Below are 15,315 nucleotides of genomic sequence, written 5' to 3'. Positions count from 1 at the left end.
AAGAGTATCTTTCAATTATTTGCTTTAGGGAAATCACTCACCCATTCTTTCAGATTGATGATCCATCTGTGAAGGAGAACTGGACACACTGCTGCTTGGGTGGGAGGAGGTCTGGCTCCCAGGCCGATGACTCTCTTCCAGAGATGGAGCAGGAGAAGGACTCTCTGGAATCCGTTCCTAACCCAAAATGAAACAGAAAATGATTCACATGTATGCTAAAATTTTAGCAATGGCATTAGAAATATCCATCTTACACTTATCCTGAAAGCATACACAGCACACTATGTGAACTTGAATACTTAGATACCTTTGGAGAAATATGCCATTACAATTAAATAATAGAAGGTTGCATGGGGCTAAAATGAAGTTAGGTTAAGTTGCCTTTCTTAAAACTGCATAAATGGGAGCATAGAGAGATACGTCCGTGGGTCAAGTGCTGTGTGTATGCATAAGACCTGAGTTCAAATTCAAAGTCTCCACATAAAAGAAGTGGTTGTGTCACCATACAAGTATAACTACAGCACTGAGAGAGGCAGCTACCAGAGCATCTCCAGACACCACTGACCAGCTAGAACCACTGGCCACCACTGGCTAAAACACTTAGTTCTAGGTTCAAGGAGAGACTCTAACTCAAAACAACAAAAGGTGGAGGGCAACAGTTGCGAAAGACATGCAATAATAACAGTTGGACTGAAAATGGGTACAGGTAGGGGGAGAGACAGAAAGAGAGACAGAGACAGACACAGAGACAGGTGCAGAGTAATGGTTATTGATGTCACAAATGTCTAGACTGATAAAAATCCATGTGGGGTCTGAAGAGTAATATTATTTGTACTAAGGAGGATTTACAAATACAGATCCACAATTGCCCTGTAAAACATGTCAAATGTTATATTTGTTAGTTGGGTAGATAAAAATCCATGCAGGGTCTGAAGAGAAACATTACTTTGTATTAAGGAAGATTTACAAATACAGATCCATAAGAGCCCTGCAAAACATGTCAAATGTTATATTTGTTAGTTGGGTAATTTTTCTAATTACAGGAATATTTAGAAACAATATGCTTTAATGTATCAGAATTTATAACAGACATGTGCTGATTTCTACCAAAAAAAAGGACTTTTAGGAATCATCTTTATACAATGTCATTTTTATTTATTTATATTTATTTATTTACAGAACAAACGTTGCTCCCCCTCCCAGTATGCCCCTCACAGAACCTTTTGCATCATTCCCCATCCTGTGAAATGGATAAGCTCTCCTCTGGGTATCTCCCTACCTGGCATATCAAGTCTTTGCCAGATTAGGCACATCCTTTCTCAATGAGGCCAGATAAGGCAGCCATGGAGACTGAGCTGGATGTCTGCTACATATGTGCTGGGACCTCATTCCTTGGTTAGTGACTTAGTCTCTGTGAACTCCCAGAGGTCCAGGTTAATAAAATCTGTTGGTCTACCTGTGGGGTTTCTATCCCCTTCAGGGACTTCAATCCTTCTGCCAACTCTTTCATAAGAGTCCTGGACCTATGTCCAATGTTTGGCTCTGGCTATTTGTATCAGTTTCAGTCTGCTGCTGGGTAGAGCCTCTCAGAGGACAGTTAGCCTAGGCTTCTTTAATAATGGGTATCTTTAATAATGTCAGGGATTGGTGCTTGCCTGTAGGATGGGTTTCATGTTGGGTCAGTCATTGGTTGGCCATTTTTCAGTCTCTGCTATCTCTATGTCCCTGAATTTCTTTTAGCTAGGACAGATTTTGGGTTGAAAGTTTTATGGGTAGATTGGAGTCCTTGTCTCTCACTGGGCCTCCTACCTAGCTACAGGAGGTGGCCTATTTTTGAAAATGAAGCCAAAAGTATACAATGGGAAAAAAAACATATCTTCAACAAACAGTGTTGGTCTAACTAAATATCTACATGTAGAAGAATATGAATATATCCATATTTATCACACTGAATGAAACTCAAATTCAAGTGGATCAAGGACCTCAACATAAAACTGGTTATACTACATTTAATAGAAGAGAAAGTGGGAAATAGTTTTGAATGCATTGGTACATAAGACTGTTTTCTGAACAGAACACCAATGGCTTAAGTTCCAAGATCAACAATTGATAAGTATGGGTTGGGGATTTAGCTCAGTGATAGAGTGCTTGCCTGGCAAGCGTAAGGCCCTGGGTTCAGTCCCCATCTCCAAAAAAAAAAAAAAAAGAAAAAAAGAAAAAGAAAAAGAAAAGGAAAGAAAAAAAAAACAATTGATAAGTATGACCTCATGAAACTAAAAACCTTCTGAAAGGCAAAGAACTGTCAATAGGTCAAAGTGACAATCTACAGTTTAGGAAAAGATTTCCACTACATCCAACAAAGGGCTAATATCCAAAATATATAAAGAACTCAAGAAGTCAGACTCCAACAAACCAAATAACCCAATTAAAAAATGGGATATACCAAGTTGAGGGATGGAGCCACCCCCCCACCTCAAAAATATTAATGTAGAATTCCTCCTGTCAAAAGGAAATGCACGGGAAAAGAGTGGAGCAGAGACTGTAGGAAAGGCCATCCAAAGACTGCCCCACTTCAGGCATCCACCCATCTGCAGACACCAAATCCAGACAAAATTGCTGATACCAAAAAGCACTTGGTGACAGGACCCAGATATAGCTGTACCTTCAGAGGCTCTGCCAGAGCATGACAAATACAGAGGCAGATGCACATAGGCAAACATCTGACAGATCATGGGGACCCTAATGGAGGAGTTAGAGAAAGGACTGAAGGAACTGAAGAGGTTTGCAACCCCATAGGAAAAACAACAATATCAACCAACCAGACTCTCCAAAGCTCCCAGGGACTAAACCACCAACCAAAGAATACACACAGGGAAACCCATGGCTCCAGCTAGATATGAGCAGAGGATTGCTTTATCGGCCATCACTGGGAGGGGAGCCACTTGGTCCTGTGGAGGCTCTACGACCCAGCATAGAGGAATGCTAGGGCACTGAGGCTGGAGTGGATGGGCAGGTGGGGGAGCACCCTCATAGAGACAGGAGGGAGGGGAGAGGAGATAGGCAGTTTGTGGAGGGGAACTGGGGGATAAAATTTGAAATGTAAATAAATAAAATAACCAATAAAAAGAAAATTTAAATAATTAAATAATTAAATAAATATGAGGCACGGAGCTAAACAGAAATTCTCAATAGGGGAATCTTGAGTGGCCAAGAAGCACATAAAGAAATGCTCAAAGTCTTTTGTGATCAGGGAAATAAATACAAATCAAAACGACCCTGAGATTCAACCTCACACCAATCAGAATGGCTAAGATCAAAAACTCACGTGACAGCACATGCTGGTAAACATGTGAAGAAAGAAGAACACTCCTTCATTGCTTGTTGGATAGCAAACTTGTAAAACTATTCTGGAAAGATATCTGGAGGTTTCTCAGTAAATTGGAAATAGCAATAACTGAAGACGCAACCATATCGCTCCTGGGCATATACCCAAAATGTGTTCCACCATACCAACAGGGATGTATGCTCCACTATGTTACATAGCAGCCTTATTTAGTCAATAACTGGAAACTACCCAGATGTCCCCCAACCAAAGAATGGATACAGAAAATGTCATTCTTTTGTACAATGAAATACTATTCAGCTAATAAAAAACAAAAGGACCAGGAGGGGAATAAAATCTGGAGTGTAAAAAAAAAAAGAAAAATACATAAATAAAAGTAACCAACAAAATAAAAAAAACAACATTATGAAATTTGCATGCAAATGGATGAAACTAGAAAATATCATCCTGAGTGAAGTAACCCAGACCCAAGAGGACATATATGGTATGTATTCACTGGTAAGTAGATATTAGCCACAAAGTACAGACTCAAAGAAGTTAAGCAAGAAGGAAGGTCTAATTGAGCATGCTTGAATCATATTAGAAGAGGGAACAATGGAGTCAAAAGGAGGAAGGGAATTGGGTGAGACGCAGGAGGAGGGGAATTTAGGGACAGGATCAGGTGTGGTGAGAGATAGGAGAGAGGTTCACAAGTCCAGGAGAGTGAATGGAAACATATAGCTGAAGGGGGTGTTTGGTGGGGGGAACCTCTAGGACATCCCAGAAACCTAGGATAGTAGAGGATCCCAGGAGTCAATGAAGGCAACCTTAGCTGAGATGCCTACCAGTGGAGACATGGAACCTGAAGAGCACACCTCCTGTAGCCAGGTATAAAATCTATAAAGCACTGAAGCTATTCAATATCTTTTTGAATATTATACTTAAAAAGGAATCTGAATGTTAGGTTAATATGATCAATGTAAAAACTAAATTTTTAAAGGGATCGGATATAGATCTCTCCCAAGAGACACATCCAGATCATGTCAAATACAGAGGCGAATGCCAGCAGCAAACCACTGGACTGAGAACAGGACCCCCGTTGAAGGAATCAGAGAAAGAACTGGAAGAGCTTGAAGTGGCTTGAGACCCCATAAGGACAACAATGCCAACCAACCAGAGCTTCCAGGGACTAAGTCACTACCCAAAGACTATACATGGACTGACCCTGGGCTCCAACTGCATATGTAGCAGAGGATAGCCTTGTTGGGCACCAGTGGAAAGAAAAGTCCTTGGTCCGGCTAAGGTTGGACCCCCAGTGCAGGGGAATGTCGGGGGTTAGTAAAGGGGGTGGATAGGAGGAACACCTGTATGGGTGAGGGTGAGGGTGAGGGGATGGGGGTTTATGGACAGGAAACCAGGAAAGGGTATATCATTTGAAATGTAAATAAAAAAATATATCTAATAAAAAATCACAACAAAAAGCAATTTTAGTGTTAATGCTCATATAGAATAAATATAATTTACCAATAAAAATCCAGTGATAAAGTACTTCATCCATATAAATTCCTTACACTAAATGCTCCGTCTAATTTTCTGTAATTACATCATCAACGGTCCAATCCTTACAATATTAAAAATTAGTTTATCAAGTTTGTGCTTGTAAATTTTCATATTGATTTTGCATGATGACCTCAAAATTTGTAAATCACCCAAGAAGTTCATTTTAAAATAATTAAAAGTCACTACTTCATTTGTATAAGTTAATATTCTGCAATATCTGTCATTTCAGCAGGCAGAATGCTGGCACTTTCCTTCTTAAGATGTCCAACTTATATCTCAATTGCCAGGAAACTGAATAGATATTAAGCAGTAAATTATATAGCCGAAGGGACTACCCAGGTGTGATTGAAAATATTACATTAGGCTTATCATATTATTTTCAGTGAACTCTATTTTATCACAAGTTTTTGAAAAATTTTAAAGGTCAAAAAAAGAGTACAATATTGTTGGCATTGGAGGTAAAAGAGGCCATGAGTCAAGAAGCAAAATGGCTTGCAGAAGCTGAAAATGACATAGAAACATATTCAGTTTTGGATCTAGAAAAGGAATATGGGCTTGCTAGCACCTTGATTTTGGCCACATTAATCTTATTTCTTATTTTTGACCTATAAAACTATAACATGACAAATTTGCATTGCTTGAAGCCACTAAATTTATGATAATTTGTTATAACAGCATTGTGAACATGTACTGGTTAGTTTTTTGTCAACTTGACACAAACTGAGAAACAATTGTGGAATTACACATATTAAATTGGCTTGTCAGCACATCTGTGGGGCATTTTCTTAATTAATGGTTAAAAAGAAAAGTCCCCTCCTCCCAAGTTGCTTTTGGTTAGGCTGTTTAACACAGGGGGTAAGAAGCAAACTAGAAAAATTCTAATAGAGTTATCATGGTACCATGTTTGTTTTGAAGTTACATTTTATATTATAATAGCACTTAGGTAATATATAATTTTACTGAACTGAGTTGTAGACAGTATATCAGCTATAGTGTTTCTTCTAAAAATAGGTTATTGCCAGACACACTCAAACTAATAGAAGAAAAACTAGGGAAGCATCTGGAACACATGGGCACTGGAAAAAATTTCCTGAACAAAACACCAATGGCTTACGCTCTAAGATCAAGAATCGACAAATGGGATCTCATAAAACTGCAAAGCTTCTGTAAGGCAAAGGACACTGTGGTTAGGACAAAACGGCAACCAACAGATTGGGAAAAGATCTTTACCAATCCTACAACAGATAGAGGCCTTATATCCAAAATATACAAAGAACTCAAGAAGTTAGACCGCAGGGAAACAAATAACCCTATTAAAAAATGGGGTTCAGAGCTAAACAAAGAATTCACAGCTGAGGAATGCCGAATGGCTGAGAAACACCTAAAGAAATGTTCAAAATCTTTAGTCATAAGGGAAATGCAAATCAAAACAACCCTGAGATTTCACCTCACACCAGTGAGAATGGCTAAGATCAAAAACTCAGGTGACAGCAGATGCTGGCGAGGATGTGGAGAAAGAGGAACACTCCTCCATTGTTGGTGGGATTGCAGACTGGTACAACCATTCTGGAAATCAATCTGGAGGTTCCTCAGAAAATTGGACATTGAACTGCCTGAGGATCCAGCTATACCTCTCTTGGGCATATACCCAAAAGATTCCTCAACATACAAAAGAGACACGTGTTCCACTATGTTCATCGCAGCCTTATTTATAATAGCCAGAAACTGGAAAGAACCCAGATGCCCTTCAACAGAGAAATGGATTCAGAAAATGTGGTACATCTACACAATGGAATATTACTCAGCTATCAAAAACAACGAGTTTATGAAATTCGTAGGCAAATGGTTGGAACTGGAAAATATCATCCTGAGTGAGCTAACCCAATCACAGAAAGACATACATGGTATGCACTCATTGATAAGTGGCTATTAGCCCAAATGCTTGAATTACCCTAGATCCCTAGAACAAACGAAACTCAAGACGGATGATCAAAATGTGAATGCTTCACTCCTTCTTTAAATGAGGAAAAAGAATACCCTTGGCAGGGAAGGGAGAGGCAAAGATTAAAACAGAGACTGAAGGAACACCCATTCAGAGCCTGCCCCACATATGACCCATACATATACAGCCACCCAATTAGAGAAGATGGACGAAGCAAAGAAGTGCAGGCCTACAGGAACCGGATGTAGATCGCTCCTGAGAGACACAGCCAGAATACAGCAAATACAGAGGCGAATGCCAGCAGCAAACCACTGAACTGAGAATAGGCCCCCGTTGAAGGAATCAGAGAAAGAACTGGAAGAGCTTGAAGGGGCTCGAGACCCCAAAAGTACAACAATGTCAAGCAACCAGAGCTTCCAGGGACTAAGCCACTACCTAAAGACTATACATGGACTGACCCTGGACTCTGACCCCATAGGTAGCAATGAATATCCTAGTAAGAGCACCAGTGGAAGGGGAAGCCCTGGGTCCTGCTAAGACTGAACCCCCAGTGAACTAGACTATGGGGGGAGGGCGGCAATGGGGGGAGGGTTGGGAGGGGAACACCCATAAGGAAAGGGAGGGGGATGTTTGCCCGGAAACTGGGAAAGGGAATAACACTTGAAATGTATATAAGAAATACTCAAGTTAATAAAAAAAATAAATAAAAATAGGTTATTGTAAATAGACAGTATGTTTTTAAGTTATTTTTTCATTTATATTGGATATTTTCTTTATCTATATTTCAAATGTTATCACTCCTCCCAGTTTCCCCTCCGGAATCCCCCTATCTCATCTTCCTACCTCCTGCCTCCATAAGGGTACTCCCCTACCCACCCATCCACTCTCTCCCGACTCCCCACCCTCCGAAAAATTTAGAAAAACACGCTTTTTGTAGTTTGGAGGGATGTTTGAGAAAGTTCATAAGATCTATGTAGAGGCTTTAAACCACAAATCATTTCAAGACCAGAAGTTTACAAGTCAAAAGAATCACACCTGATTGGTTATCTCATTTTATATATATATATATATATATATATATATATATACATATATATATATATATATATATTCCTCATAGTAAGTATTCATGAACACACACCTATGCACACAAAATATATCTCAGAAAATAATTTAATCATACATGAGGATGGAGTGATGGCTTTATACATATGATCACAAGCTGCTTCTTCAGAGGATGTAAGCAAAATTACCAGCACCCAAATTGCAATACATCACCATCTATAACTCCAGACCTAGGGAGTCTGACACCTTATGAGGGCCTCCATGAACAGCAGATACACACATTATACATAGACATTCATGCAGGCAAAACATCCATACACAAAAATAAAAAATAAATTTAATAACAGTAGTAATTCCAAATATGAGACCATTTCTGGTTTATTGTAATATAATTTGGTAAAAATATTTAATTTAATTTAATTAATTATATCTGTCAACAGAATTATAAGTGAATGGACAAGAAGAATACACATTAGTTGCTGGGAACATTATAACTGACAGATCAACATTATTGTGTAGTTATACAAGGAACCACACACAGAGGTATACACAGACACACTTCCCTTATATCCTGCTATAATAGAAGTGTATTGTTCTTAGTGATTGATATTGTTAATTTGGGAAAAGCAGGACAACTGACACTGATATTAATATTTATACTACCTTGTAAAATAATACGACTCATAATGAATAAAGGACGATTGGAGGACCATCCACACAATAATATAAATAGTAACAAAATATATGATACTTTAAAAAGCATTGTGCCCAACATACTTAAAATTAGCATTTGATAAGAAAACTTGTACTTTAATAATTTATCTTCCTAATTTCTATTTGCTCTAATATGTGAAACAGTTAACAAATTTGGAAAGCCTGATTTAAGGAGTGAAACAATAGAAATCATTAGAAATCTAATGATCTACTACCCCTCCTCCCTTGATATATCTCTCTCCAATAATTCCATTCTAGTTTCCTGGCATCCATTTACCCCAATTTATACATAGGAAATAGTGAAGTTAGAACCCAGATATGAGAGAGAACATGAGATAGTTGCCTTTATGGTAATGTGTTATCTCATTCGTTAAAAATGTTCTTTCAAGTTCCATCCATTTACCTCTTAAATTTCTTGATTGATTTTTGTTTGTGGGGGAATAATTCCACTCTGTATATATACCACATTTTTCTTATCTGTTCACTTATTGATGAACATCTAGGCTGAAGACATTTCCAAGCTATTATAAAAAGATTAGCATTGGATTAGATGAGCAGGTGTCTCTGGGGTAGGGTATTGAGTCTTCTGAATATATGCCCAGGAGTGGAATACCTGGATAATATGGTAGATCTACTTTAAGTTTTTCAGAGAGACTTCTAGATGATTTCCAGAGTGGCTGAGTTATTTTTTATTCTCATTAGCAGTATGTAAGGGTTCTCCTTTCTTACATTTTTTTGTTCTTTTTTTTCGGAGCTGGGGACCGAACCCAGGGCCTTGTGCTTCCTAGGTAAGCGCTCTACCACTGAGCTAAATCCCCAGCCCCAGGGTTCTCCTTTCTTATCATCCACAGTAGTTGTTGTTATTTGTATACTTAATAATGGTCATTCTCTGGCATGAGATGGGATCTACATATAGTTTTAATATACACTTATCTTGGCTAATGATACTGAACATTTTTAGGTGTTTTCCTGTCACTTGTACTTCTAAGAACTCTTATGTTCTGTAACTCACTTCATTTTTACTTTGGTTTTTGTTTTTGTTTCCTTAATATTTATATTTTTAGTTTGTTTGTATATTCAAGACACAAATCCTAACTAGATGACTGTTGTTGAAACTTCTTTTCCATTTTGGTTGTTTCTTCTTTAATTGTTTAAAATGTGTTGATTCTGAGATCTGCTCACCCTTACTTGGAAAGCATAATGATCTCAGATGTCAACAACTAAAGGACTACTAAATTAAATAATAAGAAAAAATGAGACAAAACTAAAATATTTGATCCATTACCTGTATCAATTTTATCTTGTGAAAGTGCATGGGTCTGTATCCTGAGACTTTTTTCTTTCCTTTGTATCAGAGGAAAGATTCACTTTGAGCAGTATTTTCTATCACTCCCACCTCAGTTTTTTTCCCTTTCCTTTCTGTCTCTTGCAAGTTTCCAAGTTTGGGGAGCGCAGCACCGTATCATTATCATTGAGGTAATTTGAATTCCCTTTCCCTTTAGAATCATTAGGTATAATAAATGGCAAGCCAATTCCCCAATCTTATTTGCTCTGTTATCCAATTTACCTGCTGAATCAGAGAATAAGTGGAGGGTGCTAGCTTCATCCCTGCTCTGTAATTCTTTTGAAATACAAGCACGTTTCAACTGGGCAGTCAACACTGACTCAATATTGAAAGACTCATTATGTATTACAGCAGCCATGCAACTTCTGTGATGACTTTCTGACAATCTCTTCTCATTTGAGCTATCTTCAGAGACTTGAATGGTACATTCTCTAATTCAACTATTTTCAGGATACACTCATATTCACATAGTACACCCCAGTCATCAAGTAGGAATTCCACACCATATCACATGGAAGAAGATGGTATTCCACCTGAGATATTCCACCTCATGATGACCCTATACATATTAAGGCCCAGACCAAGATCCATGAAATTACCACAGTGGTGAGAAGCTGCACTATCATATACTGTATATGGATATCATGCTATGATTGCCTCAAAACTACATCTACCTCAAACACTAGAGCCTCAATTGTATGTTTTGCCATCCACGCAAGGGACATAAAATCATTCCTTCCAAGTCCATTTTTATTTATGCCATATTCCATACATGGTAACAATTTGTTACTTTAACTTTTCCCAATAATATACAGACATGCATTCACCATTCACTAAAGATAAGGTGCATGTGAAAAAAAAAACAAAGGAGAATTCCACCAAAGTACAGTGTACTAAACAAATAAGATTTGGGGGCTATCTTATAGAGGGTGGGGGAGGGATTACTCACAGAAATGTAGGTGACCTTCAAACAGTTGCATTGCCCCAGCATTGCAATACCCCACTCCATGGTGGATACTGACATCATGAAAGCTGTACTATGCTATCAGTCTTTCATTTACCCTTTCACATTGTAACAAGTCAAACTTTGTGTCATGCCCTTGAACTTACTTTAACCATCAGACCCATGATGGTACTGCTGCAGTATTGCTATGCTTGTAAGTGCCCATGACTAACTGACCAAAGTATTCACTATTCAAACATGCCCCACTATGCTCCATGGGATAGTTCTAAATTCTTGGACATATAGGTGGTTCTGTGACAATTCAATGGCTCATAAACATAATAAAAATCTGAAAGGGACATTTAGGCAGGATGGGGCTTATCAACACGGGACACGGATCAGAAGGGATAGTCTGAGAGAAATAAGAATGCATTATACAAATATATGAATTTGTTAAAGACCAAAATAATTAAAATTCCTAAGGTATTCTGAAAGTTACAGGGCTTTTTTTGTTTTCTTGGTTTGGTTTGCTTTTTTTAAATTTTTAATTCAAATTATTTTGGAGAAATTCAATGTCATAGATCAATCTACAGTTAGGAGTGTTTCAAAAAACACTCTTTATGGAACTAGAAGTTTAATTTCCCCCAAATAATGATAGTTCTGTGAACAATTTCTTCTTTGCAAGTAAACACAACCATTTTTCAGCCCTGTAATCAGTATGCATTTATTTAGATACTTAACTGCAATGTGCTCTGGTTCATTAGGTGGCTACTGTTGTGTCTCAGTCTACTTAAAATTTCACAGCAAGTTAATCTGTTTTATTACAAATGAGAATGCAAGTGATAATGTCCTCACCAATTGCCAAATACAGGGTTAACAGTATTTGCAACAAATCAATAAGGGCATTTAAAAAGAAAATTGGAAATCTAAAACTTCAATAATTTTTACTCATTGATGACTTCATTTTATGTGCCATTTATGACTTTTACAGCCCTCTTCCTCTTCATGTGTTTCATTCACAACCCATCAAAAACAGCCGTAGCTCCTTTAAAGCATTGCATGGTTGTCCAGATTCAAGGCAGCAAAGAAGAATTTATGAAATCAGCATATTAGCACATAATCAAGTTCTTATTTTTCTGCAATTGGTAAAATTATCTTTAGCCACACCTGCAATTCCAACATGTAAAAATAAAAAAGATGGAAATCAGTTTGGCAGTTTCTCAGAAAACTTGTAATAGTCCTACCTCAATACCAAGCTATACCACTCCTGGGTATATACACAAAAGATGTTCCACTATACCACAGGGACACTTGCTCAACTATGCTTACTACAGATTTATTTGTAATAGCCAGGAACTAGCAACAATTACCATGTCCCTCACCTGAGGAATGGATAAAGAAAATGTACTACGTCTACATATTGAAATACTATTCAGCTATAAAACAATGGCGTCATGAATTTTGCAGGCAAATGGATGGTACTTACTTATAAGTGGATATTAGCCATAAAATGCAGGATAACCATGATATACTCCACAGACCCAAAAAAGTTAAAACAGAAGGAAGGCAAAAGGGAGGATGTTTGAATCCCACTTAGAAGGGGGAATAAAATAGGCATAAAAAGGCAGATGGAGGAAACTGGGAGGCACAGGGTGGGGAGGGAATTTTGAGTGTCCAGGATCAAGTGTGAGGAAGGATAAAAGAGATGGCTAGATGGCCAAGAAAATGAATGGAAATCTGCAACTGATGGAGTAAGGAGGTGGAGGGGTGGTATCTCCAGGATGCAGGGACCAGGGATAAGGGAAGTGCCCAAGTGGCAATGGGGGTGATTTTACCTGTGGCTCATGACATTGGACATATGGAACCAGAGGAGGCCACCTCCTGTAGCCAGGCAGGAACCCAGTGGAACGATAGAGACACCAACCCACCCACAAAACTTTCAACCCAAAATTTATTCTGTCCACAAGAAAGGCAGGAACTAGCGGATTGAAGTAGAGACTGAGGGAATGGCCAACTGATAACACGCCCCAACTTGGGCAAGCACCAATCCCTAACACTATCAATGATATGCTGCTATGCTTGCAGACAGGAGTCTGGCATGGCTGTCTTCTGAGAAGATCCACCAAGCAGTTGACTCAGAAAGACACAGACACCCCACAGTCACATGTGGATGGAACTTGGAGACTCTTATGGAAGAATAGGAGGATTTCATGCCCCGAAGGAGATAGAACTACACAGGAAGACCAGGATAATCAACCTGGACCCTTGGGACTGAGTCTGAACCACCAACCAAAGAGCATGCAAGGACTGCACCTAGGTTGTCCCACACATATGTAGCAGATGCACAGTTTGGTCTTCATGTAGGCCTGGAACAACTGGAGTTGGAGCTATCCCAAAACCTGTTGCCTGTCTGTGGGATATGTTCTTTTAGCTAGGCTGCCTTGTATAACCTCAGTGGGAAAGGAAGTGCCTAGCCTCACAGAGACTTAAAGTGCCAGGATCAGGGTGAGATACCCAAAGACCCCTACCTGCTCAAAGGAGAAGGAAAGGAGAGAATAGGGGAAAGATTGAAGGAAAGGATGACCGGGAGGTGAGAGTGAAGAGAGGTAAACTGAATAAGTTAAGAAAAAAAAGAAAAAGAAAGCATCACTCTGAAAAATAGCATACTAGTTCCTTTTACTTAGAGGTATGTCACAAATGATCAAAGAAGAAATATATTAAGTAATTAGAAATTATGTTGATTATTTAGGCAAAGAAGGAGAACTACTTAGAAGATTCAGTTTTTTTCTTTCACTCTATTCCTTTAGTAATAAGCTGATTACCTTACAAATTCAAAACGATTTGGTATCTGTAGTTCAAAGCAATAATTTATAAGATAATCACTTCTGTTTCTTAAAGTAAGAATTTAAAAAAATCAAAAAGATTCGGCAAAAAATGCCAGCACTATCAAATATAATGTAATTTTTTAAAAAGGCACATTCCCTACAACAGATATATTGATATCAAAAGAATATTAAAGTAGTAAGTTAATTATGGTAGCAAAAGCAAGTATGTACATAACCAACAAATTCTTGTAGATACTATATATAAAATTTGGAGTAATTTCTGATCAAACCAGTTGACCCTGTAAGAAGTTCACTTGAATAATTTTAAAATGTAGAATTTTAAAAATCACTACCACCTTATTATTTTTTTTAATTTCATAAGCTTTATCTTTAAAATCCTGTAAATAAAATAAAAATTCCCACACAAAAATTATAAAACCTAAAGTCTATGTAGTTCAGTAAAATTTTATACAAAAGAGCTTCTATATTTAGAAAATTTGGTTTTTACAGGGTTTAACACTAAATTTTGTAAACATTACTTTGTTTGCTTAAATTAATCATTTTATGGAATACTGAGATAGTACTAATGTGTTTGAATTAGAGATCTTTGTCATTTAGTTATGGAAGTACACATGTTATTCGCCACGTTTTAATGGTGTCTACCACAGTTTGACCCTTTCATTCTGGTAATTTATTGTATTGATTCTTTAAAACATTTAATGGAATTATGTAATATATAACCTGCCTTTTCACACTTTAATTTGAATTCAACTCACATTGTAAGAACATTTGCAAATGTTAATCTATGAATGAGTTCCTGAAGGATTTAAGGATATTTCAATACTTAGGTAATTAAAATCTTTTGGAAGTTTATCTGAATGGTAGTTATTTTATTCATGTATTTGTCCTGATATTTTTTAACATGATCGATGTGTTCTTTCTCTGTTGTCACCAGAGTTCTATAGAAGTAGAACAGCTCGAAACTTGACAGATTTTACTACTGTAAGAAGGAGGGGGATATGTTACTTGACCCTTACTAACATATAAAGACAGACCTATCAGAATCACACCAGACTTTTCGCCAGAGACTATGAAGGCCAGAAGATCCTGGACAGATGTCATACAGACCCTAAGAGAACACAAATGCCAGCCCAGGTTACTGTATCCAGCAAAACTCTCAATCAACATTGATGGAGAAACCAAGATATTCCATGACAAAACCAAATTTACACAATATCTTTCTACAAATCCAGCACTACAAAGGATAATAAATGGTAAAGCCCAACATAAGGAGGCAAGCTATACCCTAGAAGAAGCAAGAAACTAATCATCTTGGCAACAAAACAAAGAGAAGTAAAGCACACAAACATAACCTCATATCCAAATATGAATATAACAGGAAGCAATAATCATTATTCCTTAATATCTCTCAACATCAGTGTACTCAACTCCCCAATAAAAAGACATAGATTAACAAACTGGATACGCAACGAGGACCCTGCATTCTGCTGCCTACAGGAAACACACCTCAGAGACAAAGACAGACACTACCTCAGAGTGAAAGGCTGGAAAACAACTTTCCAAGCAAATGGTCAGAAG

At 37.8% G+C, this 15,315-nt stretch overlaps 1 protein-coding gene across 9 annotated transcripts in view; it reads right to left on the bottom strand.

Annotated features, from left to right (window-relative positions):
• The window catches only part of Dach2 (dachshund family transcription factor 2), a 565,808-nt gene that overhangs the window by 89,441 nt on the left and 461,052 nt on the right, over positions 1-15,315 (bottom strand). For all 9 annotated transcript variants that reach the window (XM_063280376.1, XM_039100249.2, XM_039100247.2 and 6 more), the window contains one exon: positions 42-177. In XM_063280376.1, coding sequence (XP_063136446.1) covers positions 42-177 — 136 coding nt within the window. The remainder of the gene's footprint in view (positions 1-41; positions 178-15,315) is intronic.

The sequence above is a fragment of the Rattus norvegicus genome, chromosome X (assembly GCF_036323735.1).
Source record: "Rattus norvegicus strain BN/NHsdMcwi chromosome X, GRCr8, whole genome shotgun sequence".
Taxonomy (NCBI): Eukaryota; Metazoa; Chordata; class Mammalia; order Rodentia; family Muridae; genus Rattus; species Rattus norvegicus.
This window is presented reverse-complemented; position numbering and strand designations above follow the sequence as displayed.